At 47.2% G+C, this 24,919-nt stretch overlaps 1 protein-coding gene across 1 annotated transcript in view; it reads left to right on the top strand.

The window, feature by feature from the left end:
- Positions 1-720: 720 nt before the first annotated feature.
- Positions 721-24,919, top strand: part of TECTA (tectorin alpha) — a 68,202-nt gene continuing 44,003 nt past the window's right edge. The window contains exons 1-9 of the mRNA XM_066259816.1: positions 721-784; positions 3,899-4,032; positions 6,470-6,757; positions 10,388-10,525; positions 10,868-11,033; positions 14,108-14,520; positions 19,086-19,656; positions 21,944-22,536; positions 24,173-24,746. Coding sequence (XP_066115913.1) covers positions 721-784; positions 3,899-4,032; positions 6,470-6,757; positions 10,388-10,525; positions 10,868-11,033; positions 14,108-14,520; positions 19,086-19,656; positions 21,944-22,536; positions 24,173-24,746 — 2,941 coding nt within the window. The remainder of the gene's footprint in view (positions 785-3,898; positions 4,033-6,469; positions 6,758-10,387; positions 10,526-10,867; positions 11,034-14,107; positions 14,521-19,085; positions 19,657-21,943; positions 22,537-24,172; positions 24,747-24,919) is intronic.

Below are 24,919 nucleotides of genomic sequence, written 5' to 3'. Positions count from 1 at the left end.
CAACTAATTTGTGCTGGGACTGATTACTTGCTTGTGTGCTGGGTTCTATTTTCATTGTAATTCCAAGGAACAACCCTGGCATATTTCTTTTCTTTTTTTAAAAAATTTTTTCTTTCTTTTTTTTTAAACCAATGTATCTATCATTCATTTCACTATGGAAAGTCACTGGCCAGAACTTCAAAATGGTGGATTGGCTCCATACTTCAGAGAAGGTGATGGAAAACTCTTAATTTTCCCACCTGTAGAAACGCGTGTGCTTTGACTGACTTTATTTATCCTCACCGAAAGCTGTTGTGGATGTCGGAAGATCCAGGTCTCACAGAGGATGCAGGTCCGTCCTAGAGACACGACGTGCATCTTAAAGCTGGGTCCGACTTTTCTGTGCCTTTTAGTAGCCGCATAGTAGATGGCTTTCCCTGACTCCTTGCTGTTCTCCCTGATTCTGTTTCATTTACTGATCATTTGAATGCTCTCACTGCACTTCTCAACTGGCTTCTCCCAGGGAAGTCTAATTTGTTCACGAAATGTTGAACTTAAGAGGACCTGTCAAGCGTCCGGGGAGTTTCAATCTGATTCAGAACCCTGTTTGTGTCGCTTTGTGACTTTGTTCTATGATGGTTGTGTTGTGTCATGGGATTCGCCACTAAACACACCTGGTGTTCTGTTTACTCTGGCAAGCTGAGGATATTTTTTTTTCCTTTTTCTTTTTAAAATTCCAGGATGAATTATTCATCATTACTTAGAATTTTGGTCTCTTTCATCTTCGCGCTTGTACAGAACCGAGGTGAGTACTACAGAATTTTGTAAAGCTCTTGATTAGCATGCTCTTGAATTTGTAAAGAGACACTTCTGTTGGAACCATAATTGTCAGGGCAGGTGTGCATGTGTCTACAGATACAACAAGAAAGACGTAAATTAAATGTTGTTGTCAAGGGCAAAAATAACATTAACTTTAAATAATGTTTATTTACATTCCTACTTTGTCTTATTTAACTGCAAACACAACTTGTATAGACCAGAATGCCCCTGTGTTAATAGACTGGGTCTTTAAAATAATGCAAATTATTTTCATTCAAAGTATAGAGGGTAAGTGTGTGTGCAGCCTACTGATTCCTATTAAGGCATTTAACTCGTGGCATAGACTTTAAAGAATCCACTTGCCTTACCCCAAATCAGGGAGTTCCAATGGCACTGGTGTGGGTGACTTGTGTGTCAGTGGCTTTTTACAAAAATCGGGAACTATACGTGACATTAAAAAAAAAAATCATACCACTCAATGATTCCTTCTTTCTCTCTGTGTAGCATTTCCCAGGGTGGGTGAGAAGCCATAAACATTGCTTTCTACTGTTTTCGGGTTTTAAGAGAGGTGGGAAGGTCTACATGTCTTTGAAACTTTAATGGCTAAAATGCTACAACATCTTTGTTTTGTTCACTGGCACATGATTACAAGTCTGAGTGAACAGATCTATAAGGCGTGTGTAGCCCTAACATTTTTCTATGGTTGAGGCAATTTAAATATTCATAGCATGCAAACTATGGTGTGAATCCCCACAGTAATGAGAGTCCCACTGACTCCAATCTCCTACCCCTGCTCTAAGGAAGTATGCTTTATTTGGCCCAGGGAGCATAGTTATGTTTATTATGAAATTCCCAACCCAAAGCTAGCATAAGCAGGGATATTCTTTCTTTTATTAACTCTAATGGTATTAAATAGGCCACACTGTTAATATGTTATATTTTTTATAACACTAATGGCTTATATAATGGAAATTACTGTAGTTTAAATTTACTTCCTTTTATTAAGGACCTGCTTTTATTCCACAAATATTTGTTAACTATTTATAATATTAGCTATCTGTTTTGTATTCTTCTCCACATTGAAAAACAAAATTTTAACTGTCCATTTATTCTTGTTCAAAATCATGTGCTAGTCAGGATCACTCCTGAAGGGAATAATCTTGCTCATTTACCTCCCTGTTGGGACAGTGAGAGAAGTTAGGGACCGTTTTCATGACCATAGTTTCCTGTCTCCTCCATGAGGTGTATGAATTATTCATTTCCTAGGCAGATTGAGCAACTCTGCCCAAGACACCAATGAATCTTTCCATTATAAAGATTACAGTTTAGTGGGAATATGAGCCCTTATCCATACTTAGACTTTTAAATAGTTCCTCATAAAGGATAAACCCATGACATGATTTAATTTATTATTCTGAATTTTAGAAAGTTTAACACCTTCCAAGCTTAATAAGTAACTGCGTATAATGCTACAATAAGGATTCTAAAGATTTTTTTTTTAAATTCCTACCTTCTAAGAATTCCAAATTGTTACTTTTATGTAAATACGAATGTCAAGAACCACCCCTCCCCGCCGATTGTGACATTAAATACAACATGTCAGCGGAGTGCTCCTGTGATTAAGTGAGCAACAGCACCTCCTAAAGGTTGAGATGTGGTTGGCTTCACAGAGACTTGTGGGGCTTGGGGAACAATGCGTATGTGCTAATGACTGGGCTAGTTTTCCCTGCTGTCCTCTAATGTGAGCCCTTGGAAACAGATGAGATGTCTGCCTAGGCAGATCACCTCTCGTTCCTTGCTCCAGAAAGAGAGAGCTGGCACCTGGCCCGGAGCTTCTGTGCCGCTTCTGGCACTCTGCATTCTCCCGTAGAGAGCCACTGTCTGCTCACTAAAAAGTCCCCAGTCCCGGCCCGGTGCTGGCTGCCTATCAGCTCCATCAGCACAGAGGGACTTTCTCAAGCACAGGGCCCGGCCCGCAGAAGGGGTGTTAGCATCTGACTGCAGACAGGTACCACAAGAACTAAAGCCAAAAGCCCCAAGTGACTTTGCCACTGCCCCTGAAAATGAACAATTAAGAAAAAATGGAAGAAAGGATGATGTTCGCTTTTCGTTCAAGAGGAAAGAGGACGGAAGCAGGGAAAGTGACACTCAAATGTAGATATTGTCATGGATAGCATTGGACCTGGTCATCAGTAATGTAGACCCTCGGGAAACTGTCTCATTCCTATGAGGCTAAGTGGGGTCACCCCCTGCAAGAGTTGGGAGGAGAAACAAGGCGGTTGCCAGGAGAAGGGGTGACACAGTGACGTGAGGGGAGCTGTGTGTCAGTGCGTTGACTGTCACCACTGATCCGGGTGATGAGTGAGAGCCCTGAGCCTCCTCTCCTGGGTGTTCTCCAAGGCCCAAGGCCCTCACCCAGGAGGACCCCACGCCCTCTCTGTAAACAGGCACTGGGCAAAGAGCCTTCCCTCGGGGCTGGAGCTTGGTCAAGGTCATTCACAGGCCAGTTACCACAAACCCTCTCCTCCCACTTTGTCCCACTTCCAACTACAGTTCCTCTCCTTCGGGGATCTGGTGTCTGCTCCTGTTATGCAGCAGGAGGGACGAGATGCTTTTCAGGAAAAGACAGGAGAGGAAAATATCTGAGATAGGAAGGCACTTCATAGCCACACGCCACCTTCTCGGCACCTTGCTTTCCGGTCAGGAAGCACGCGTCTAGGCCATGCTGGACGTAGAGGCCACATCAGTGCTGGCCACGTCAGTGCTGGCCACGTCAGTGCTGGCCACATCCAGACAGGAGCGATTTCACAAATTCCAGCCCGTTTTAACCATCGCTCTCTCCAAAATGTATGAAAGCATGGAAATGAAGCATGCACTGACTTTTCCTAAAGAGAAGTGACATCGTTCCCGTTACCCCTTTTCCAGAGGCAGAAGAGCCTGCACACAAGGGACCGTGCAGGGGTAGGGGAAACACGGAGTCCGGCTGGCGTTTAGTTTGAAAGGCCTACCGAGAGCAGCTGGCTTTTGTGGGTGGGAGGGAAGCGGCTTGCCCAGCGGAAGAAGGGTCTGCCATCACTCTAACCACCGTCTCTCTTGACAGTTCAGCCCAGGGAGCTCATGTATCCATTTTGGCAGAATGACACCAAAACCCCTAAAGTAGACGACGGAAGCTCGTCGGAGATTAAGCTGGCCATCCCCATTTTCTTCTTTGGCGTTCCGTACCGCACTGTCTACGTAAGTGGAGAAGCGGCCTAGCTGTCGCTCTGTGGCTCTTCCCTGTGTTTGTCATTAAGGAAAACATTCAAAATACCTTCTTCCAGGGCTCCAGGAATGGAGGAGGATTTCTTGGCAGCCCAAACGACAGGCTCTGAGATATCATGAACTGATAGATTTTATGATTAAGGAAGTCAAAGGTATATTGAATAGCTAATGTTCATCGTGTACAGGACAACCCATTCTTTGGTGGGTGATTAAACACAAACATGAGGCAGGGGCCCCAGCACCACCAACATTATTTCTGCTTCTCAATAAGATAAAAAGATGCAATAAACAGCACAATAGGAGCAGTGTCATTTTTCTCTCCCCACTGGGGATGTGAAAAGTTTAAGCATTTATTGTTCTTCAGCTTCTTACCAATTTGAAGCAGAGTCAAGGCATAGTAGAGGGGCGGGTAATCAACTAGTCTAGAAAAGTCAGTCACAGAACTCGGTCTGAGATATGCCATAGGGTCCCACACATGCATAAAGAAATGGTACCGTTTGCTGTCAGAACCCTCCTGGGCACCTGTGTCCTCATGTTATTTATTTGGTCCATTCGTTGTGGCTAAGGATTGGGTGTGGCATTTGTAGATTATATCACATCCTATTCTATTCTGTGTCCTGCGCTGGAGGAAGAAATGAAACTCCAAGCACCTATAACCTCTGGTCACTTCTGAATCTGGAACCTCTGTTTTCCCCAATTTTTGATTTATAGCTCAGGGCTGACTCCCATTAGCAAATAGTTTCCTGTTCCATTACTTAATCAGTATCACCAGGGCACTTATTAAAAATATCACTTCTCACACCTACCCCCTCCAGGCCTTCTGAATCAGAAATTCCAGGAGGATAACCCACCAATCTGCGTGTTTAACAAGCCCTCCATGTGATTCTGGTGCCTACAAAAGATTGAGAGTGACTGATCTTAACTATATAGACTATAATCAAGACACAACTGGGTCATCACCACTTCCTCTGTTAGTCCCTGTGTTTTCACTGCACCCATTATTCCCTGGCAAACACATTTGTCTGGCACCCTGAAATGGCTTTTCTGCTTTATTCACAGTAGAGTTTTCTTAGTCAGGAGGAGCTGGTTGTAAGTTTCAGAATGTGTTGACCTGATTTGGGAGATGAGCGAGGCGCGCAGGACTTCCGTCTGGAAGCCTTGGTCTCACAGAGCTAGAGTAAATGTATTTAGTTCAGCTCCTTTTTTTCTCCCATGTGCTACATGACATAGAGTCTAAAAAAATTCTTGTTCTTGCAAAAGCAGGGTCCTAATTTGGGGCAAACTTATTGGAGAGCAAATTGGTCTCAAGAGTTGCCAGCACTTTGAGCAGTGCAGTCTTTTGCAAGCATCTGCATTGTTCGCTGTAACTACAGACAGTAGACTCTTGGTGTCCTGTAGCTGGGTGTGCGGCTTCTTTTCCAAACTCCATGCCCTGGCTTCCAAAACAGATCAATATACCCTTGACTCAGGTACTGATAACTTACCGCTGGGATCCGTGTCCTGGTTAGTGCGATAGTAAGTATTAATGATTAATATGAACATAAAACTAGAATGCATAGAAAAGTGATCTCCATCTCCAAGTTTTCTGTGTCAAGAAATGGCAGGTATCTCCATCAGCTTGTCTCCTGCGGAAGCCGGACAAGCCCCAGGGCTAAGTCAGCTCACCCACCAACCCGGAGAGCTGCAGACTCGGGCAGAGGCACCCTGTTCACGGAGCCGGTGTCAGCTCAGTACACACTGGCTCATGAGTTGCCATAAGGTTCTGTACTTTAACAAGTTTACTAAACTATTTGCCAATCATGAGAATAATCACCACGAAAGAGAGTAGAGTGGTTGTAACATCAATAAGAGTTCTTTAAATGTCTCATCCAGAGCAGGGTATGGTTCATCCTGAGATCTGAGTTTGATGACAAAGTATTTGAACCTTCTTTTTCTGACAGTCCTCTCTTGTCATGTAGTAGGAATCTAGGTCTAGTCTGTAGAGTTCCTTAATTTTTAAATTTAACCTTTTGCTTTCATGTTTTATTTTTCCTGTCTGTTCTGCATCTGTGACTCTAGATCTTCTTTATTGTCCACATTATTCCCTGTCTAGCCCCCCGACACACACACACACACATCACACACGCTACAACCGAGTGGCATTAGATACATGTAAATAGAGATGGGTAAAGAACATGGAAATGAGACTGATTATTAATAAGAAATGCAGCTGACTACAAATTGAAAGTGAACGACAACCAATGAGCTTGTCTGCAAGCAAAGAAACCTCCTGGTTGAGCAATGTTTGCAAGATCTAATTCAGGGAAAGCTGTTCCCATTCATATGATTGGGCGAATGTCTGTCTTGGCATAGGGCTCTCAAGTTGTCACGGTTTCAGATCCACTGTGCAAAACCTCTCTTATTTTTGTAGGTCAATAACAATGGAGTTGTGTCCTTCAATGTGCTAGTGAGCCAGTTCACGCCGGAATCCTTTCCCCTGACGGATGGGAGGGCCTTCATTGCTCCATTTTGGGCAGATGTGCACAATGGAATCCGAGGCGAGATCTATTACAGAGAGACCATGGACCCTGTCATCTTGAAAAGAGCCACCAAGGACATCAGGAAGTACTTCAAAGACATGGCAACCTTCTCTGCCACTTGGGTTTTCATTGTGACATGGGAGGAAGTCACGTTTTATGGAGGGAGCAGCACCACACCTGTAATAATTCAAATTTTCCGTTTTCCATTTTTCCATCCTGACATCTAGTTCTTGTCTATCTCCATGGCTGTGAAGGAGTCTCCTTGTTAGAGCGGAGGCCCATCCATTTCCTTGAGTTAAACCAGTGTGTCTTGCTACCTGTTTTCCAGGAAACAGAGGGAGCTACCATACTTAACCAGTGCAGTCAGCCATAACATCTCAGAACATGTACAATTCCTAGCACTAATCATTACAAATGTGGGGGGAAACCCTCCACCATTTTCTTGTAGTTGGTAGCATTTCTACTTTGCAGGAGAGAGATTGAGGCACTGAGACCTGACCCAGGCCACATGGTTAGAGACCCATCAGGAACCCAAAGGTCTTTTTCTCTTACCAGAGGCACAAATACCTTTCTTCATCAGCTAATGGTTTTTTTTTTTTGTTTGTTTTTGTCTTTCTTCACAAAACCTGGTAAGACAAGAAAAATAGGTGCTGGCATTGAACACAAATGACCTGACTCATTTTATTATGTTAGGATTTTTTTTATTGTGACCGGGGTTAGCATTCATATTTGATGCTAATTGGAGTGGGCAGTTCAAGCGTTTCAAGAAACCAGTTTTAACATCTGCTCTGAAATCCCAAATGAGCAGTCAAATAAAAAGTTAGATAAGAAAGATTATCACTGGCATTATGGTAGCGATGGCCAACTTCCTGCATGAAGGGACAGAACATACTTTTCACGAAAGCCCGCGGCTCATTTGGATGACTTTGGCAGTGGAGATTTTTCAAGTGGCAGATGTGTCTTCCTCTGTAGAATTTTCAGTAAGCAAAGACACTCAGAAATCTGCCCTCTACTTTTTTAGGGTTATTCCCAACCCCATCTATTTTCCCGTTTCCTTGGCAATGAGTCAGCTGTTTGGGGGTGGAGCAGAAACTCCTGAGTTAGAGACAGAGGTAGAAAGTGCTGGGCCAGCGAGTCCTCGCAGCCAGGCAGTGAGCACTGTGCTTTCGTACCTTCTGACCAGAGCATCGAGATGCACTTTATCGCTGGGAGGTTTTGGATAGCAGAAAGACACAGTTTAAACAGTGGATTCCATGGCTAGAAATAACCTCTAAAGAAGCCTCCATTTTCCTCTGTCATGTTATGGATTGCTAACGACTCCTGGGGTGATGGTTTGTGTCCTTTAAGTCTCATATTTACAGCGTTAGAAGGTAAGATGCCAGCAGTTGATAAATTTTAGTGTCTGTAAAGAAAAAAAAGAGAGAGAAAAAATGCCCATCAAATGCTGACCACCATTTTTCCCCCCATTGGCAATAAAAATATAACTCCCATTGGCAATAAAAATGGCAAGATAATTTAGATACTCTCCGGCTTGTACTTTGAAGTAAATTTCTGGACTAGGTGAGAACTCTTTCAACAAGGATGAATGTTTTGATCGCCTTGAAGAAAAAGATAATACAATCCCCCAGAGCTATAGAACTGTCTTCCATCCCTATCTTGAAATTGGCACCCTCATCTTCCCATTCTTTCCAGCCTCCCCTTCTCCACAGGAATCCATATATCAGCAGGCCAACCAAACACTGGGCAGGAGAGATCTCTAAGAGGCCGAAGGTCTCGTGCAAGCCCGACAGAAAGTGAAGGGGGTGGGGATGTGTCCACTTTAAGGAAAAAAAAAACTAATATCTATTGAAGACTTACTGTGAGCCCAGTTCCCTGATGGGCTATTTTTGCGTATCATTCAGCCCTCAGGAACGTGCTGCTATACCCACTCTCTCCACTTACTGCGGAGGGACAGGCCCAGAGAGCTTAAATAACTCACCCAAGTAGCCAGAAAGGAGACCTTGAGGAAGGCAGAGCAGGGTTCAAATGGAGGTCCCTAACGCTGCATCCTGAACCTTTTGTCTCAGCCGCCTCCTCCAGTTATCATTAGAAGTCTTCTGGACTATAAGAGAGGTTTATTTGTGTTTTGTTTGTTTGTTTTTAAAGTATTGAAAACGTGGTTTTACCAAAACATATCCAGACGGGTCTTAAAGCTGATGTGGAAGAGTGTGCCTGTGCAGAGGTGTGTGAGAGCCAGCAAGGATGTGCATGAGGGCCAGGGAGTGTCTGCAGTGTCGTTCGGTGGTGGCCAGTTAGTTTTGAGGTGACTTCTGGAGTCAGACGTAGGTTTCTCTCATGACCCAACATATCTCCAACTTTGTTGCAGGAAAAGGAATTTAGTTCCTGAAGGAGAATCCTAAAGGAGGGTTTAGCTTTAGTCCTTGTATGACCTTGGATTTGTGCCTGTCTCTTGCCCCTGCTCTTACAGTGACCTTATAACAATCTTGAGCTGGCTGCTCACTCATCTCTTTATCCCACTTTCCTGTCTGGTCAAGCAAGGCCAAAGAATGGAGGTGTATACCTGGGTGACTCTATCCTCAACGCCATCAACTGCGGCAACCATGGAGCTGGAGGAGAAAGCTCTCGTTTACAAAAGGGGCTTTTCTTCCCTTGCACCTTGTGTTTCTCCCTGGGACCATCTAGGATGGGCAGATTTGGGGCTTCCAAGATCCTCTACCCCAGTTTGATTACACAGGATAAGGATGTGGGTCTTCCTCTGCACCTGGCAGACGGTTAACCGGGATAGTATCAGGTAGCTGGGGAAAAGTCGAGGTTTGAATGGAAAAGGTCAAAGCAGCCTCTCCTCTTAACTCTGTTTTTCTTTTAATTTCCTGAAAACATGTGTCAAGTGGTAGAGATTTGCAAAGGGAAATTGTAAAGAACAGCGTTTGCTATAGCTTGTTTCCAAGAACTGTTTGCCAGGCTTGTCTGAATGTATATAACATCTCTGCTCTAAAAAGTTGACCGCCAAGACAATGCACTAAGAGAGACGAGGAGCTCTGGCTTGAATCCCAGTTTCTGTTGCTTGGTCATTGTGAGATCTCCAGCAATTCACTTCCCTTAGCTCCCAGTTTTTTAAGCTATAAGATGAGAATGACCCCCACCCCACAGAACTGCTCTTCTTAGTATTTAGTATTGGTCTGAGGCACAGATGGGTGGTAAGAATCTTGCAGATATAAAGTGATGCATACATGCTCAATTAGAGGAGCAATTTCCCCCCCATAGAGTGCTCTATAAAAATCACTTTTCAGCTATCATTTTATAAAGGTGGGAGGTATCACCCAGGTTAGCAGTGTTTTCTGGGAAGTAAGAGAGCACATTCCACATCACCACCCCAGTCCTCTCTCCGCCTGCCCACGCGCCTCCCAATCTGCTGTGGGAACAGGTGCTTGCAGCCCTTGCCCTGTTTGGACGACATCCTATAGTTTATTCTCATGCCGCCATCTATAGGTGCTTGTGTAGCATCACAAGCTGAGCGGAGCCTCTGACTTTCTGTCTGGTGCAGGTCAGAGACATAAGTGGGGCGCTGCTGAGTCCCCCTCCAGGTTACGCTCAGGCGATCTTTCTTTTAGGTGCACTAGCCCATGTAGCTGGCTTTTCCCACTGGAGGAGAGAACAAATCCAGAGAGGAGGCAGGGCGTGTGGGCTGGCGTGCAGCAGCTCTGAGCTGCCTGGAGGCCAGGAGGGCGCAGAGCAAAGGGACCTAGCTGCAGCTGGGGACAGGAGCTCGGGGAGTGCGAGCCATGAGCCTGTTCATCCTCATCCTGCAGGTGAACACCTTCCAGGCTGTCCTGGTGTCAGATGGCTCCTATACATTCACGCTCTTCAATTATTATGAAATCAACTGGACCACTGGGACAGCAAGCGGTGGCGATCCCCTGACGGGTCTTGGGGGAGTGATGGCACAGGTACGTGGCTCCCCATTTTACCCTCCTGCACATTCTGAAGCCCTGCACTCTCTGCTTACGCTCCTCAGCATCCTAGAGGGAGTCCTGCCCCCAGCTTTTAACTAGAGCAGTATGTCTGATCTTCCAGGTACACGGAGAGGCCAGTCTTGGCCATCTTTGATACCTTGATCTGGGTGCCTAGTTCATAACAGGCAGGCCTGTCTCACCTGAAGTGGTGACCCAGAGACTGCAGGGTCTCTTGATGTCAGGTGTGCTAGATTCTAAAAATCAGGTATTTGGGCAAGTGACCCACTGGCGGTAAGTGTTCATGCTCAAAAGTCCTGTCTTCCTTTTGTGCTGTAGGCAGGATTTAATGGCGGAAACCTCACCAATTTCTTCAGCCTCCCGGGGTCAAGAACCCCTGACATTGTGAACATCCAGGAGACCACAAATGTCAATGTTCCGGGCCGCTGGGCATTTAAAGTGGATGGGAAAGAAATCGACCCAGCCAATGGCTGCACCTCCAGAGGTAAAGGCTTTTCCTCTTCTCTACAGCCGAGTTTGCTTCGTTTAGATTGACAGGCAAGCTTTTAAGCCCCGAGGGCAGATACGTCAGGTCAATACACTCTTTTGACATCTCTCTGCTGGGTAATAGAGATCTATGGGACCAAGACCTAAAATCCCGCATTTGCTACACTGTGGTTTCTGAAGTTCTCGCCTGAGGTGTGAACACATTTCCTTGTTGGGAATAACTGCGAAACAGACGGCGATCTTGAGTAATTTCTCAGCCGGAGGACAGACGGGAGCCCTTCTATTTAATATTATCATTGTTATCATCCCCCCCCCCCTTCACATTTCTCTTCCTGTCTTCACTCCTGCTCTGCCAGCTGCACTTTGTAGAGCCTCAGGAGTGGGCGGACTTGGAGCATTGCCCAGTCTCTACAATAGTAAATCAGTATTAGACCATATGATTAGAAAGAAAGCAAAAAATAAAAAAATAATAATAGCGTCAGAGTCTGGAGGGTAGCTTCTCCTACACTCCTCCCCGCAGCAGCAAAATGTACAAGAATTTGGGGTGAAGCAAAGCCAGCTTTAGGGCTGTGAGAACAAGTTGTGGATGAACCCCCGTGGGTTTCCTTACTCTGGCACCCCAAGTTTGGGGTCTTTTCTGAACTGTCAAAACCTCTTTTGATGGGCAAAACAGCCCAGGAGTCTCACAGAAACATCCTGATATATAGATACCTGCTTCTCATGTGTCTAAAAGTATTCTGAAGACAGCATTTCTGTGGATATTTCTGTTCCTAGGAGTGGAGGCTGTAGCAACTAGAATTAGCAAGCCACCTACCGACCCATCCATTCCGCCATCCAGCCATTGCGTCTTTCTAAAGAGTATTTGGAGAGCCCCAGTGAGGTGCGAGCCACTCTCTTAGGTTCTGAGGAAGAGGGAGCCTCCTATGGCACCACTATGGTAGAGAAGTCAGCCACAGAACCGGTGATGTTACAGTTTAAGAGTTGTTATGATAGACATGAGCGTAGGGTACTGTGGGAGTGCAGAGGATGACTCTCGGGAAAATGTTTTCAGATCTATAAAAAAGTTTTGAATTGGGGTGGAGTTTTCAGGAGGTCTCCTGCCCTCCTTAGATGGAAAGCCTGGCCTGGTGACCGGCATGTCTCGGCCACCCCAGGGGACCTCAGTTTTCTCTTGTGGCTCAACTTCTTTGAGTTGTACAATATACAAGAATGCCATACTCACCTGCTCTGACATTCCCACACTCTCTGCCCCCAGTCCCTGCACCGTGGTCAGGTGCAACCTCTTAGCAACCTCTGCCTTTGCTCTAAGCAGGGGTCATCTGTGAAGACGATCTGCCCAGACACCTTTGCCTCGGCTGACCCTGTAAAGTCCTCCATGTTCAGAATACCAGCTAAATGCTTTAGAGCTGGGCTGGTATTAACCAGACAGACAAGACTCTGGGCCAAGGCTCACCAGGCTTTCAGCGCTCGCCCGCTCCTCCCTTAGTGCACCTGCAGTTGCACCCAAGGCCCACGGGAAAGACCACGCCAGCACCCCTTGCCCCTCACCCTCTCCCTCTCTGACCTGGACTAGAGAGCCACCCAGCCTCCCCCGCTTTGTCCCTGCAGCAGAGATGACTGGCTGTGCAGCCTGAGTGTCCAGTGACAGCCCTTCGGCTGCATCCTGGGAGTGACGTATGGGGGTCGTGGGAAACGGCCTGTGGAGCTCTGGCGGTGGTTAGATGCCAGCCGTGTCCCAGGCCCCCGCTCTGACCTCATTCTCTTCCTCCTGTGTGACGGGTTCGGTCTCACCTACAGGACACACTCAGCATCCTCCTACAGACGGCAGTGCCTTTGACGTGCCACTGGACGTACGGCAATGTCACGAAGCTGGGGTTTGGCCGGGGTGACAGCAGGGGAGATGTTGAATGGAGGTGGTTTACTATATCATCATTTTGTAAAGAAAATGATCTGAGAGCGTTTCTGTTTTGGGCTAACCTCCTCCATGCAGAGGCCATGGCCTCTCATGTACTGAAGCCTGGAAAAGCAGGGACAGGTGAAGGGACATCAGTAGCTGTAAAAGCTGGCTGCAGGGCTGTGACCTTCGCCCGACTCTCTTGACTCCGACCCCCCACCAAGGCCGACCACAGCTCTCAGCCCCAAGATGCCCCCATTCCCATTGAAGGTTGATATTAACAACTGGCAAACTTCAAAATTATTGAGGGAGGAGATCATTGACTTAGGGAAATGATTTTAAAGACAGATCGTCGGCCAAATAAATAGTAGCAAATACTTTCAAAATTAGCACATCCCTTCAAACCAGTACCCTTCCCCTCCACCTCCTGCTCCTCCTGACCGAGATCCTGTCGAGAAGTTCTGCCCAGCAGATAAAGGGAGAAGAGTAGGAAACTTTGACAGGGCCAAGAGTGAGAGAGGACAACCAGTGTAGTTGCAAGTTTTGCCTAAGCAGCATCTGCAGGATTATTGAGCACTGGAAGGTGCCAAGACGGAGGTCAGCCTCTTCTAGAATCTTCCCAGGAAGACTGGGGTTTAAATTAATACATCTGACTCCTGGTTCATGTGATTGGCCTTTTCTGGCATATGCTGGGTCCCCCACAAATGTTTGTTGAGTGAGTGGATGAATGGACAACTGAACAATGTTGCTGAGTTACTTGGGTAAGCCGGGCCTTCTTGGGGAATTCCTTCCCTCTTCTGGCTTACAGGAAGGATATAACTCCTGTGGGTCATAGCCTTTCCCATGGACTAAGACAACGTGTCTTCCCTTGAATGAGAGTGTGCTCGCCAACATGGAAAGGATCATGCCAAGAGCTTAGGCTGGATTCAGACAGACTGGCTTGGAATCCTGACTCCACCACTGAGTGCCTGAGTGATCTTGGAGGAGTTAGTTACTCAATTTCCCTTAAGCCTCAGTTCCTCATTTGTCAAGTGAGGGTGACAATACTTCCCTCATAATGTTCTTTTGTGGATTAAATGGTAGAGGGCAAGTCAAGCATTTAGCCCAGTGCCTGGCCCAGAGGGCACTTACCCGGTAAGTGCTCAATAAATGCTGGCTCTAATGTCGTTATTCCCCAGGACAGTTCCTTCGGCGAGGGGAGGTGTTTTGGGATGACCTGAACTGTACCATCAAGTGCCGCTGTCTGGATTTCAACAATGAGATCTACTGCCAGGAGGCCTCTTGTAGTCCGTACGAAGTGTGCGAACCCAGAGGCAAATTCTTCTACTGCAGCCCAGTGGAGACCAGCACGTGCGTGGTGTTTGGGGAGCCACACTATCACACTTTCGACGGCTTCCTCTTTCACTTCCAAGGCTCTTGTGCCTACCTGTTGGCCCGGCAGTGTCTGCAGACTTCCAGCCTCCCCTTCTTCAGTGTGGAAGCTAAGAATGAACACCGGGGGGGCTCGGCTGTCTCCTGGGTGAAGGAGCTCTCGGTGGAGGTGAATGGCTACAAGATTCTCATTCCCAAAGGAAGCTATGGAAAAGTCAAGGTGAGACACCCTCCATCCTTCACAGGGAGATGGAGAAACTGGTGCTTCTTCTGCCTGGGGAAGACTTTCCTAGACCTACTGGTTCTGCTAGGTGCTGTTTGAACCAAAGGGATGCATGACTCTTCCTGCCTTGCAAATACTTTGTAAAATTCTTTGCTCAGCAACATTTCCTTGGTATTAGAGCTGACCTAAGCTCGCTCTTTAACATGCTGTTTATCTTAAAGTGCATGGATCTTCTTGGTTCCCATACAAATACTCACACATACACACACACACACACACACACACACACACACACACACACACAGTTCAAACTCAGAAGTAACTGGGAAGAGATAAGTTTAGTTTCTCATGGCTTGAAAGAGTGGTAGCCACGTGGCCAGGCCCTGGAGATAGTGCAAACCCATAATTCAGTTCAGCCTTTGATGAACAATTCTCACCCTGCTTCCCCCAACCACCACCCAGTTTTCCCAAGAGCAGCCGCTTAATTCTCAGAGAAACCCCCAAATCGATTGGTGTCTTCAGGAGCACCTGGGGAAGGCTTGGTGACATCTTTAGTGAAGTCTGGGTTGGAAGAGCTTATAAGAACTTTGCCCCAGTCCCCCTCAAACAAAATCCCTCACTCCTGTTTTGAAATAAGGCTCTCCAATGCTCTGTTTCAGATTTGCAAATAATCCCTGTCACTGTCCACCTGGCTTCAAGTAGGGACATTGACGAAAACCGGCAGAGCAGAAAGCCACTAGCAGTTACTTAACACCTGGAGGCTCCAGTTTTCACAATGTGAATGCAGACCCTATTGAAACCATGTGTTTATTCAAGCAGTGATAACCAAGGCCCCCAAGGGGTTGATTGCTGCAAGCCCATGCGATCCTTAATCCCCAAGCTTGACATTCATCACAGAGATTGCAAAGTAGCCAACACAGGGATTTCTTACTGTTTAAATGTGTTGTCATTTTAACTGATGCAGCACATTCAACACAAGACAGGATCGAGGAGCTAATTCCACTTTCTCTGGTTCTGCCCTTCCTGGGTCTATAGCTTCTCAGTGGCATAATGAGAAAAGTGAGCTATTACTGAGGTTGAAATTCCAATTTGGTTGTTATTTGGTTAGTCTCTCTCGGGACAGTTCTGTATATCAAATCAAAGGTAGAAGTTTAGGCACAGAAGGTCAGAGACTTTCCCCCTTTAAATTTATATCATGCCGTGGAGCACTATACTTATTTATCCCTGAAGATACTAACATTTTCAAGCTCGAAAAATGTTCACTAGCTTTCCTGTACTTCCTGTGTTGTGGGGTGTATATAATAATTGTGGTTGAAAAAGAAAACTTCATGCTTTATTCCTACTTTCCATTTTGACGAAATTCTTTTCTCACTCACAGTCAGGTTTTTCCTTTAGGGAGGAAGGGGCCCGGACATTCCTTTCAGGCCCTGCAGCCCTGCTGACTCTGTGTGGCTCTTTCCCATCGCCCAAGTGCGGGGCATAGATTCCTCAATGCTCCGTAGCAACAAGGAGACGTGGATGTGAATGTAAATGTCTCAGAAAGAAAAGGTTCTGTGACTCCAACTGCAGGCTAACAATGGCTTCCTTTTCCTTTGGCCAAAAGGCTTCCAAGTTTCTCTGAATCGACCTGCTCTTCTGAGGAGGGGGTTGACTAGGGGGATGGCAGGGTTCCTACCCAGGGTGAAGCGGGGACAGGCAGGGAGAGGGCTGGGAAGCAGAAGAGAGTCTGATATACCTGCGAGGCAGCTGACTTCTTCAGACACGCTGGGCCAGGATGGGAATGGCCCCTCATATATGTTCTTGCACTAGAGACCTCCTTCCTCCATGTGCTAGGCGGAGGGACTGGGTTCTGTTTATGGATTTTTCCCCTTTGAACTGTTCTCAAGAAACAAAATAGACAAGATAGGATTATATATGCCAATGGGGACCAACGAAAGCCAGCTAAAATATATATGTTGTAACACAGCCTTCTAGCTAATACTTACCAGTTTTTACATTTCTCCCCCAGTAAACCTGAATGATTTAGGGTGCTCCAAGACCAATTAGCGTGTGGCGATAAAGAGCTCCTCTTGGATCTCAGGATGGCTTATTGCTCAGGCATATTCTTCTTGCCTGCTTCCCCCCCTTCAGTCCTACCAGTCTTTAGAGACAGAGATTTGCACATGGTATCTGCCACGGTAAACCTTGGGAGCAATGCTTGCACAGTCTATTATCTCACTCCCTAGATCAGTGGTCGGCAAACTCATTAGTCAACAGAGCCAAATATCAAAAGTACAATGATTGAAATTTCTTTTGAGAGCCAATTTTTAAAAACTTAAACTATATAGGAAGGTATGTTTCTTATCAAGTTAGCACCCACACATGGTATTTTGTGGAAGAGCCACACTCAAGGGGCCAAAGAGCCGCATGTGGCTCACGAGCTGCAGTTTGCCAACCAGGGCCCTAGATGACTCAGAAAGTAGCAATAATAACGGCACTAAAGTCCCTTGTCCTTCTCATGTGCCAGACATCAGTGTGGGTGCAGTATTGCTATGTGTCCTGTAGGCAGTGCCACCAAGGACTAACCATTCTACCTCAGCCCACAAATGTGACGTCTGTGGGTGCTAGGCATGTTAAGTGTGAAAAGGAAGACAATTAACTCTCTCTTTTGGAGGCTGATCAAGCCACCTACTCTGAGCCAGACCTGTGGGCCTCACTTTGGATTCTCCCCGCGTTTCCCACTGCCCACTGCAGAACCCCACCAGGTCCTGCTGAGTGCGCCCCGTGTGTTTGTCCCCTCCGTGTCATTATGTATGTGACTTAGGCCTTCCTCCTCCCTCACTCCTGGATTCTAGCAACAGGTACCTGTCTGGTTCTCTGCTTCTAATTTTGACATACTTCAATGAATCTTTCTTGCTGTCCAGATGGGCCTTTCTAGAATGCAAGTCTGTCTAGGCTATTTCCTTTTTTGAAACCTTTTAGGGCTCACCCTACAGAAGAGAAATCCAAAGGGTTTTGTTTTGGTTTTGGTTTTGGTAGGATTTTGTTTTGTCTTGTTTTAAAACATGGCTTTAAAAGCCCTCCAAGGCCTGTTCCCAACACAGAAGCCCACACAATTTTCTAAAAAATGGAAGTCAGATCACGTTAATATTTTCCTCTAGACACCCTCTTGGCACACTATCTGGCTCAGGCAAAGCCAAAGTCTTCACAGTGGCTAAAAGGCTCTGCCTGTTGTGGCTGCTTTTATCTCTCTGACATCATCTAGCACTGCCTTGCTCTCTCTGTGACTGAGCTCTGACTTCTTGAGGTCCCGGGAGTTCCCTGGCAGGCTCCTCCTGAGACACTCTGTCCCTGATAACAGCACGGTTTGCGCCCTCGTCTCCAATGTCCCCTTCCCGGTGAAGTCTTCCCTGACTATCTTATTTGGAATTAGAAACCCTCTTTCCTAGTACGCTTGGTCCACATTCTCTGCTTTATTTTTCTAACATGCTTAGATATTTTACCTCTTTATTTTGTTTGCTGTTGGTCTCCTCAATTAAAATATGAGATCCATGATGCAGGGATTTTTATCTGTTACTAATCCCTGGCTCTGAGAACAGTGCCCAACATCCAGGAAAGGCCGCATCAGTACTTGTTGAACGGGTGGGCCTGGCCCCTGTCCGCAGCTCATCTGTCCAGGCCTTCTCTCTGTGGCACAGTAACCCTGTCCCACACTGCCTCTATGCTTATGTCCTGGAATTTCTTGCCCCCCACTCCTCCTTGTGCTTCTTCCGTTGATCTCGAAAGACCCAGGTCAGACTTAATTCCCTCTAACAAGCTTTATGTGACTTCCCCAGGCTGGATTGGATTGAGTGTTCGTTCCTCATTTTCCCATTGCATCACCGATGAACACCAGCTGCACACAGTATATCGTCAGTATCATTTGTGGCCCCCTTCCTCAGTAGACTGAGCGGTCAGGAGGGGCAGAAGAAATGATTTTTTTATTCCTTATTTCTCGGCACCTACCATAGTGCTTGGTACCCAGCAGGAGTTCAAATTTGTGGTTGAATGATTCCATGACATCGGTCTGGTATCAGGAAGCGACAGGGTGAAACACTCAGAGAATAATACCGGGGCAGCCTCTGTGCTAAGTGCTAAGTTGTGGGGGAACAGTTTATAGCACACACTTCAGCTGAGAACGGGTGTCAGGGAGTGCTAAAGGCATTGAGGGTAGCTGGGACTTAAAGAATGGGTTTAGAGGAGTAAAGAGGAGAAGCGAGGTAATTAGACTTTTCAGAAGAGACGAGAAGCTGGCTCGCCCAAGAGCCAGCAGGAAGAGTTCACAACCACCTGGTCCCCAGAGGAGTCCAGAGTGGCACCAGCAATCCACGATTCTCACACACAGAGCTCTGAGGGCCACACCAGCTTGACCCTGAGGTTCCCAGGCCTCTGCCTGAATAGCAGGAAGCCCGCTGGAGCCCCGGCAGTGCGGGGCACTGTTCTCTCTGGAGCACTGAGTTGCGTTGCCTCCCTTTTCTGACATTGGCTGAAACCATTGTCCTGGCCCCTGCTTACCTGCCTTTTACTATTATTGTTGTTGGCAGGTTAATGATCTAGTGACTTCTTTGCCCGTCACCTTAGACTTGGGGGCGGTGAAAATCTACCAGAGTGGCGTGTCTACTGCCGTGGAAACGGATTTTGGGCTCTTAGTGACGTTTGACGGCCAGCACTATGCCTCCATTTCCATCCCGGGCTCTTATATAAACTCCACGTGTGGGCTCTGCGGGAACTACAATAAAAACCCCCTGGACGACTTCCTCCGCCCGGACGGCCGGCCAGCCATGTCTGTTCTGGATCTGGGAGAGAGCTGGCGGGTCTACCATGCCGAGTGGAAGTGTGACTCAGGCTGCGTGGACAACTGCACCCAATGCGATGCTGCCACCGAGGCCCTCTACTTCGGCTCTGACTACTGTGGCTTCCTCAACAAGACGGACGGCCCCCTGTGGGAGTGTGGTACTGTCGTGGACCCCACCGCCTTTGTGCACAGCTGTGTGTATGACCTGTGCAGTGTGAGGGACAATGGGACACTCCTCTGTCAAGCCATCCAGGCCTATGCCCTTGTGTGCCAAGCCCTAGGCATTCCGATTGGAGACTGGCGAGTCCAGATTGGGTGTGGTAAGCTGACATCCCATCCAAATGAGAGGCTGTTCTTGTGCAGGGGGGCAGGGAGAGGGTTTCGGGCTCCTCAGAATCCTCCTTGTTAGGATAAATTGTCTGACAGTGGAGGTGAGGCTGAAATATCACAAATTATAATGAATGATCCGTAAAAGCACCGTTACTTGTATCCCCCACTTGATATTCTAGCCAGAAAACAAGAAACCACTGATGAGCAGAAGTGGTCTAAAAACATGAACGTGTGGCAGGAAACGTGTGCCCGGAGGAAGGCCCTATCACAGGAAAGCAGTGCCAGAGCTGAGCCAGGAGGGGGGTTCTCAGGGGTGCAGGTGGCTATCTTTGTGGCTGAGTAAATGCAGACATTGGCCCGGGTCATCACAACCAGCCTTTAGTCAAGCCAATCACCTCTCTGTGGAACCGACAACATTTGCTCCTTGGATCGCTCTTCTCCGCTTTCAGCCCCTGTAGGTTTTGTGTCCTGTGCATTTTCACTGACCCGCTCGCTGCTGGGGCTGCAGACGGGGAGTGCGGCACCCCAGGGAAGGAGCCCTCTCTCTGAAGTGCTGAGTGCTTTGGAAGAGCCCCCACAGTGTGGGGAAATCCACTTTCTTTTGGATTATACTTTTGGATTCAGCATTTTATACCATTTAGTTAGCTCATCATTTTTTCCTTCTAGCCCACTTCAACCTCTCTTTCTTTTCTTAGATATGCACATTTTTATTTTTATTTATTTTTAAGTGAGAGGATCGGAGATAGGAAGACATGCACCCCAACCGGAATTCACCTGGCTGCCCCCCACCCCTGTCTAGGGCTGATGCTCAATCCACTGAGCTGTCCTCAGCGCCTGGGGCTGACATTCAAACCAATCAAGCCCTGGCTGCCAGAAGGGAAGAGAGAGAGAAGGGAGAGAGGGAGAGGAAGAGAAGCAGATGGACATTTCTCATGTGTGCTCTGACTGGGGTTTGAACCTGGGATGTCCTCACACTGGGCCAATGCTCCATCCACTGAACCAATAACCAGGGCCACTATGCAAAATTTTAAAATAAGCAAATAAAAAACAGCTACTTGGAATTTTGTTTCTTTCCTGGTCCTTGGTTTTCTCCATATGAGTATACAGAAAATTATAATCCACGCTTTTGAGAGTGTTATAGAGTTGAGAAGACTTAATAATTTCTTTAAATTCCAAGGTTAGAGGGAGATTTTTATCTGATCAGTATAGGGTGCATTCACATAACTGATCACATATCAGATTCAATTCTAAGATTACTGGTCAAACTAAGAGATGGCGTATTTATTTTATCTCCTTGAAACTGACCATCCTCTATAATGTCTGGAGCATCCAACTTCTGATTCAAGTTTAAATTAAATATGACTTTTCTTTGATTTTTTTATAATCCAAAAGCATCCAAATTGCCTAACTAAATTCTCGCCTATAGTGGCTATTTTTCCCAGTGTTACTGCTTTCCTATCTTCCCCATTCCTCTCTCTCCCCCCTCTCCCTCCCTCTAACGTCAGTGAGATGAGTCATATGTAATTAAGAGAGCTAGTTTACCAGGCCCATGAGCCCTTGCCTTTTGAATTCAACCAGATCCAAATATTTTACGTAAACTCAGATGTTCTTAAAATAAGAATCAAAGGTTTCTAAGGCAAGAAGGCTGTCGGAGGCACATGGTTCTTGTACAAATCCAGTCTCCTGGAAGAACGGGCATGCAATTCTTTCCAGATAGCCAGATTCTTTCTTATTTGTAATGTTCCAGTGAATTCATTTTTGCAATGTTCTTTGGTTACTCAGGTATTTTTCAGTACCCACTTGTTAGAAATTTTGTATTTTCAAATTCCTCCTTTCACGGTTACATTTTTCATTTCTCCTGCAAGTTGAATTTATTTCCTCCTAAGAATGGGCCACCCCCTTTAAAATCAGAACAACTTACATGTCATTGCTTGAGGATCTTAAAACATCATAATGGCTGTAGATCACCAAACAGTTAACTCTATATTGAACAATCTATTGTCTAGTTAGGAAAGCAACCTGGAGTTTAATGGTCGCATGAGAGTCAAAGTTCCCAAGTCAATCGTGTGTCTCAGCAGTTTTTAGGAAAGCAGTTGAGCTTGTTTCCACAGACACAACCTCAGTCCCTCTTTCCCGGAGCAGTGGCCACTCGGCCCCTGCTCTAGGAGCTAAATGGAAGATGCTCATTTCCTCCAGGCCCCGTGCATGGTGGCTTCCGGCCATTAGCCCCTGGGTCATTGACGGTGTTGTCATGCTCTCTTCTCTCCCCCACACCAGTGTCCACAGTACAGTGTCCAAACTTCAGCCACTACTCCGTGTGCACCAGCAGCTGCCCCGACACCTGCTCAGACCTCACGGCCTCTCAGAACTGTGCCACGCCCTGCACGGAGGGCTGTGAGTGCAACGAAGGCTTTGTCCTCAGCACCAGCCAGTGCGTCCCGCTGCACAAGTGTGGCTGTGACTTTGACGGCCACTACTACACCATGGGGGAGTTCTTCTGGGCCACAGCCAACTGCACGGTGCAGTGCCTGTGCGAGGAGGGCGGTGACGTGTACTGCTTCAATAAGACCTGCCGGGGCGGGGAGGTGTGCACGGTGGAGGATGGCTACCGCGGCTGCTTCCCCAAGCGGGAGACCGTGTGCCTGCTCAGCCAGAACCAGGTGCTACACACCTTCGACGGGGCCGCCTACGCCTTCCCCTCTGAGTTCTCCTACACGCTGCTCAAGACCTGCCCCGAGCATCCGGAGTACTTGGAGATCGACATCAACAAGAAGAAGCCTGATGGGGGGCCTGCCTGGCTACGAGGCCTTCGGATCCTGGTGGCTAACCAGGAAGTCAAGATAGGAGGAGTTGGGGCTTCTGAAGTCAAGGTAAGACTCCTGCTCTCCTGCTGCCCTGGGGTGGGGGTGGGGTTCTGAAGAGTCCCTCAGGTGAAGAAGCTATATTCTTCAGGCTCTTTTTGCCTCTGACCATGAGTGAATTCTAGAAAGGCAACAACTCCAAAATGGGAGCATCATCTAACTGTAGACACCAAATAAGAGTCCAAAAGGGTGGAGAAATGGAGTGAAGCTAAAATTTCTTGAATTGGATAGATATAACAGGACTAACTCTCCACAATGGTAAATACTCATAGTACGTTTACTATGAGCCCAGCACTATTCTATATTGCATCTAATCCTACCAGATATGTAATATTATTCTCCTTTTACATAAGAGAACACTGAGGCACAGAGAGGTTTGATCACTACCTCAGGGACACACAGTCATAAAATGGGAGTCGGGTCCTGGTGGGCTGGCTCCAGTGTCCATGCTCTCCACCCTGTAGTATACCCACTCTCCCACCTATAATGGGAATCCTTATGGGGTAATGCAAAGGGTGCCTACTACAGTGCCCTCTGCCCCTCTGACCTGGTCTAAAATGCCCACTAACACACATCTAAACTCATAGATCATTAGCTCTAGAAAGAATCTTAAGAATAATCTAGTGCAATTTCTTGTCTTCACATGATGATCACAGAATGCTACCTTAGGAATGCGGACCTCAGAGCTAAGTCATCGTAGAGCTGGGATGACAGAGCGAGGGGACCTTCCTTGTCCCAGGCTAACATGCTTTTCATAGTATCACATGAAGTTTAAATATTTTTTAAGTGGGAGGAGGAGAGACAGACCCCTGCAATTGCTCTGAGTAGGCTCCACCTGGAAACCCCTCAGCTATCCTCAGTGCCTAAGGCCGACGCTTGGACCAACCAAACTATCCTCAGCGCCTGGGGCCACACTTGAACTATTTAAGCCACTGGCTGTGGGAGGAGGAGAGGGAGAGAAGGGGAGAGGGAGAAGAAGAGAAGCAGATGGTTACTTCTCATGAGGAATCGAACCCAGGACGTCCACACACCAGGCCGATGATGCTTTATCCACTGAGCCAGTGGGCCAGGATGAAGATTAATTTAGAAATCAAAGCAGCACTGTACAAGGACATAATAAAACACACATTTGCAAACTGTAAGGGCTGTGTTTTCCTTTCTGTTGACACACTGGCAAAGATCAATTTTTTAAAAGAATCGTAGGAGATAGACATGAGGATGGGCAGCTGAGTAATGAGATGTACATGCTATGTCCCCAATCAGACACAGGCAAAGTAAGATTTAAAGGGAAAGAAAGGAGCCAGAAACATGGGGGGAGGGGGCTCTGTCTGTGAAGAAGTGTCAGGCAGTAGGAGGAAGCCAACTTGCTCACACTTCAGTTTGGTTTGGGGCTAGCCTACAGTCTTGTGCATATGGAAATAAACAGCAAATGTGTTGAATTAGTAGAGTCTAGAAGTAAAAAAACAGAGGTGCCGGGGGGGGGGGGACAGTTGGTGTCTGTCTGGGTGGATTCCACAGACCGTCAGCTTCTTGACACTTCTCAAAGCGCCAGTCCTTGGGCAGAGTCGTGCCTTTTTTCCCAGCCTGGAGAATTGTGAGCCCCCTGTGTGTAGCTGGAACTGATGATTGTGATTTGCTTTTTCAGTTGAATGGTCAGGAAGTGGAATTACCTTTTTTCCATCTTTCGGGGAAGCTGGAAATCTACCGAAGCAAAAACAGCACGACAGTGGAGTCCAAGGGCATCGTGAGCGTCCAGTACTCAGACACAGGTCTGCTCTACATCCGGCTCTCCACCACCTACTTCAATTGCACCGGGGGCTTGTGTGGCTTCTTCAATGCCAATGCCAGCGACGAGTTCTGTCTCCCCAACGGCAAGTGCACGGACAACCTGGCAGTGTTCCTGGAAAGCTGGACAACTTTCGAGGAGATCTGCAACGGGGAGTGTGGGGACCTGCTGAAGGCCTGCAACAATGACTCAGAGCTGCTCAAGTTTTATCGGAGCCGCTCCAGGTGTGGCATCATCAACGACCCCTCCAACAGCTCCTTTCTGGAGTGCCACGGGGTGGTCAATGTCACCGCCTACTACCGCACCTGCCTTTTTCGCCTGTGCCAGAGCGGAGGCAACGAGTCGGAGCTCTGTGACTCTGTGGCCCGGTATGCAAGCGCTTGCAAGAACGCCGACGTGGAGGTGGGCCCCTGGCGGACCTATGACTTCTGCCGTAAGTTGGGGCTACATTACGCGGGGGGCCAACGGGGGGGGGACTAGACGGGACAGTGACCATTCTCAGGACTTCTCTTCCCGAAGAATGGGGCTTAAGGACAGTCTCATACCTGTGCACACCTTCTCTCATCTGACGTGTCCGCTGGAAGTTTCTATTACCCTACACCAAAC

This window comes from Saccopteryx bilineata, chromosome 2, assembly GCF_036850765.1.
Source record: "Saccopteryx bilineata isolate mSacBil1 chromosome 2, mSacBil1_pri_phased_curated, whole genome shotgun sequence".
Classification (NCBI taxonomy): Eukaryota; Metazoa; Chordata; class Mammalia; order Chiroptera; family Emballonuridae; genus Saccopteryx; species Saccopteryx bilineata.
This window is presented reverse-complemented; position numbering and strand designations above follow the sequence as displayed.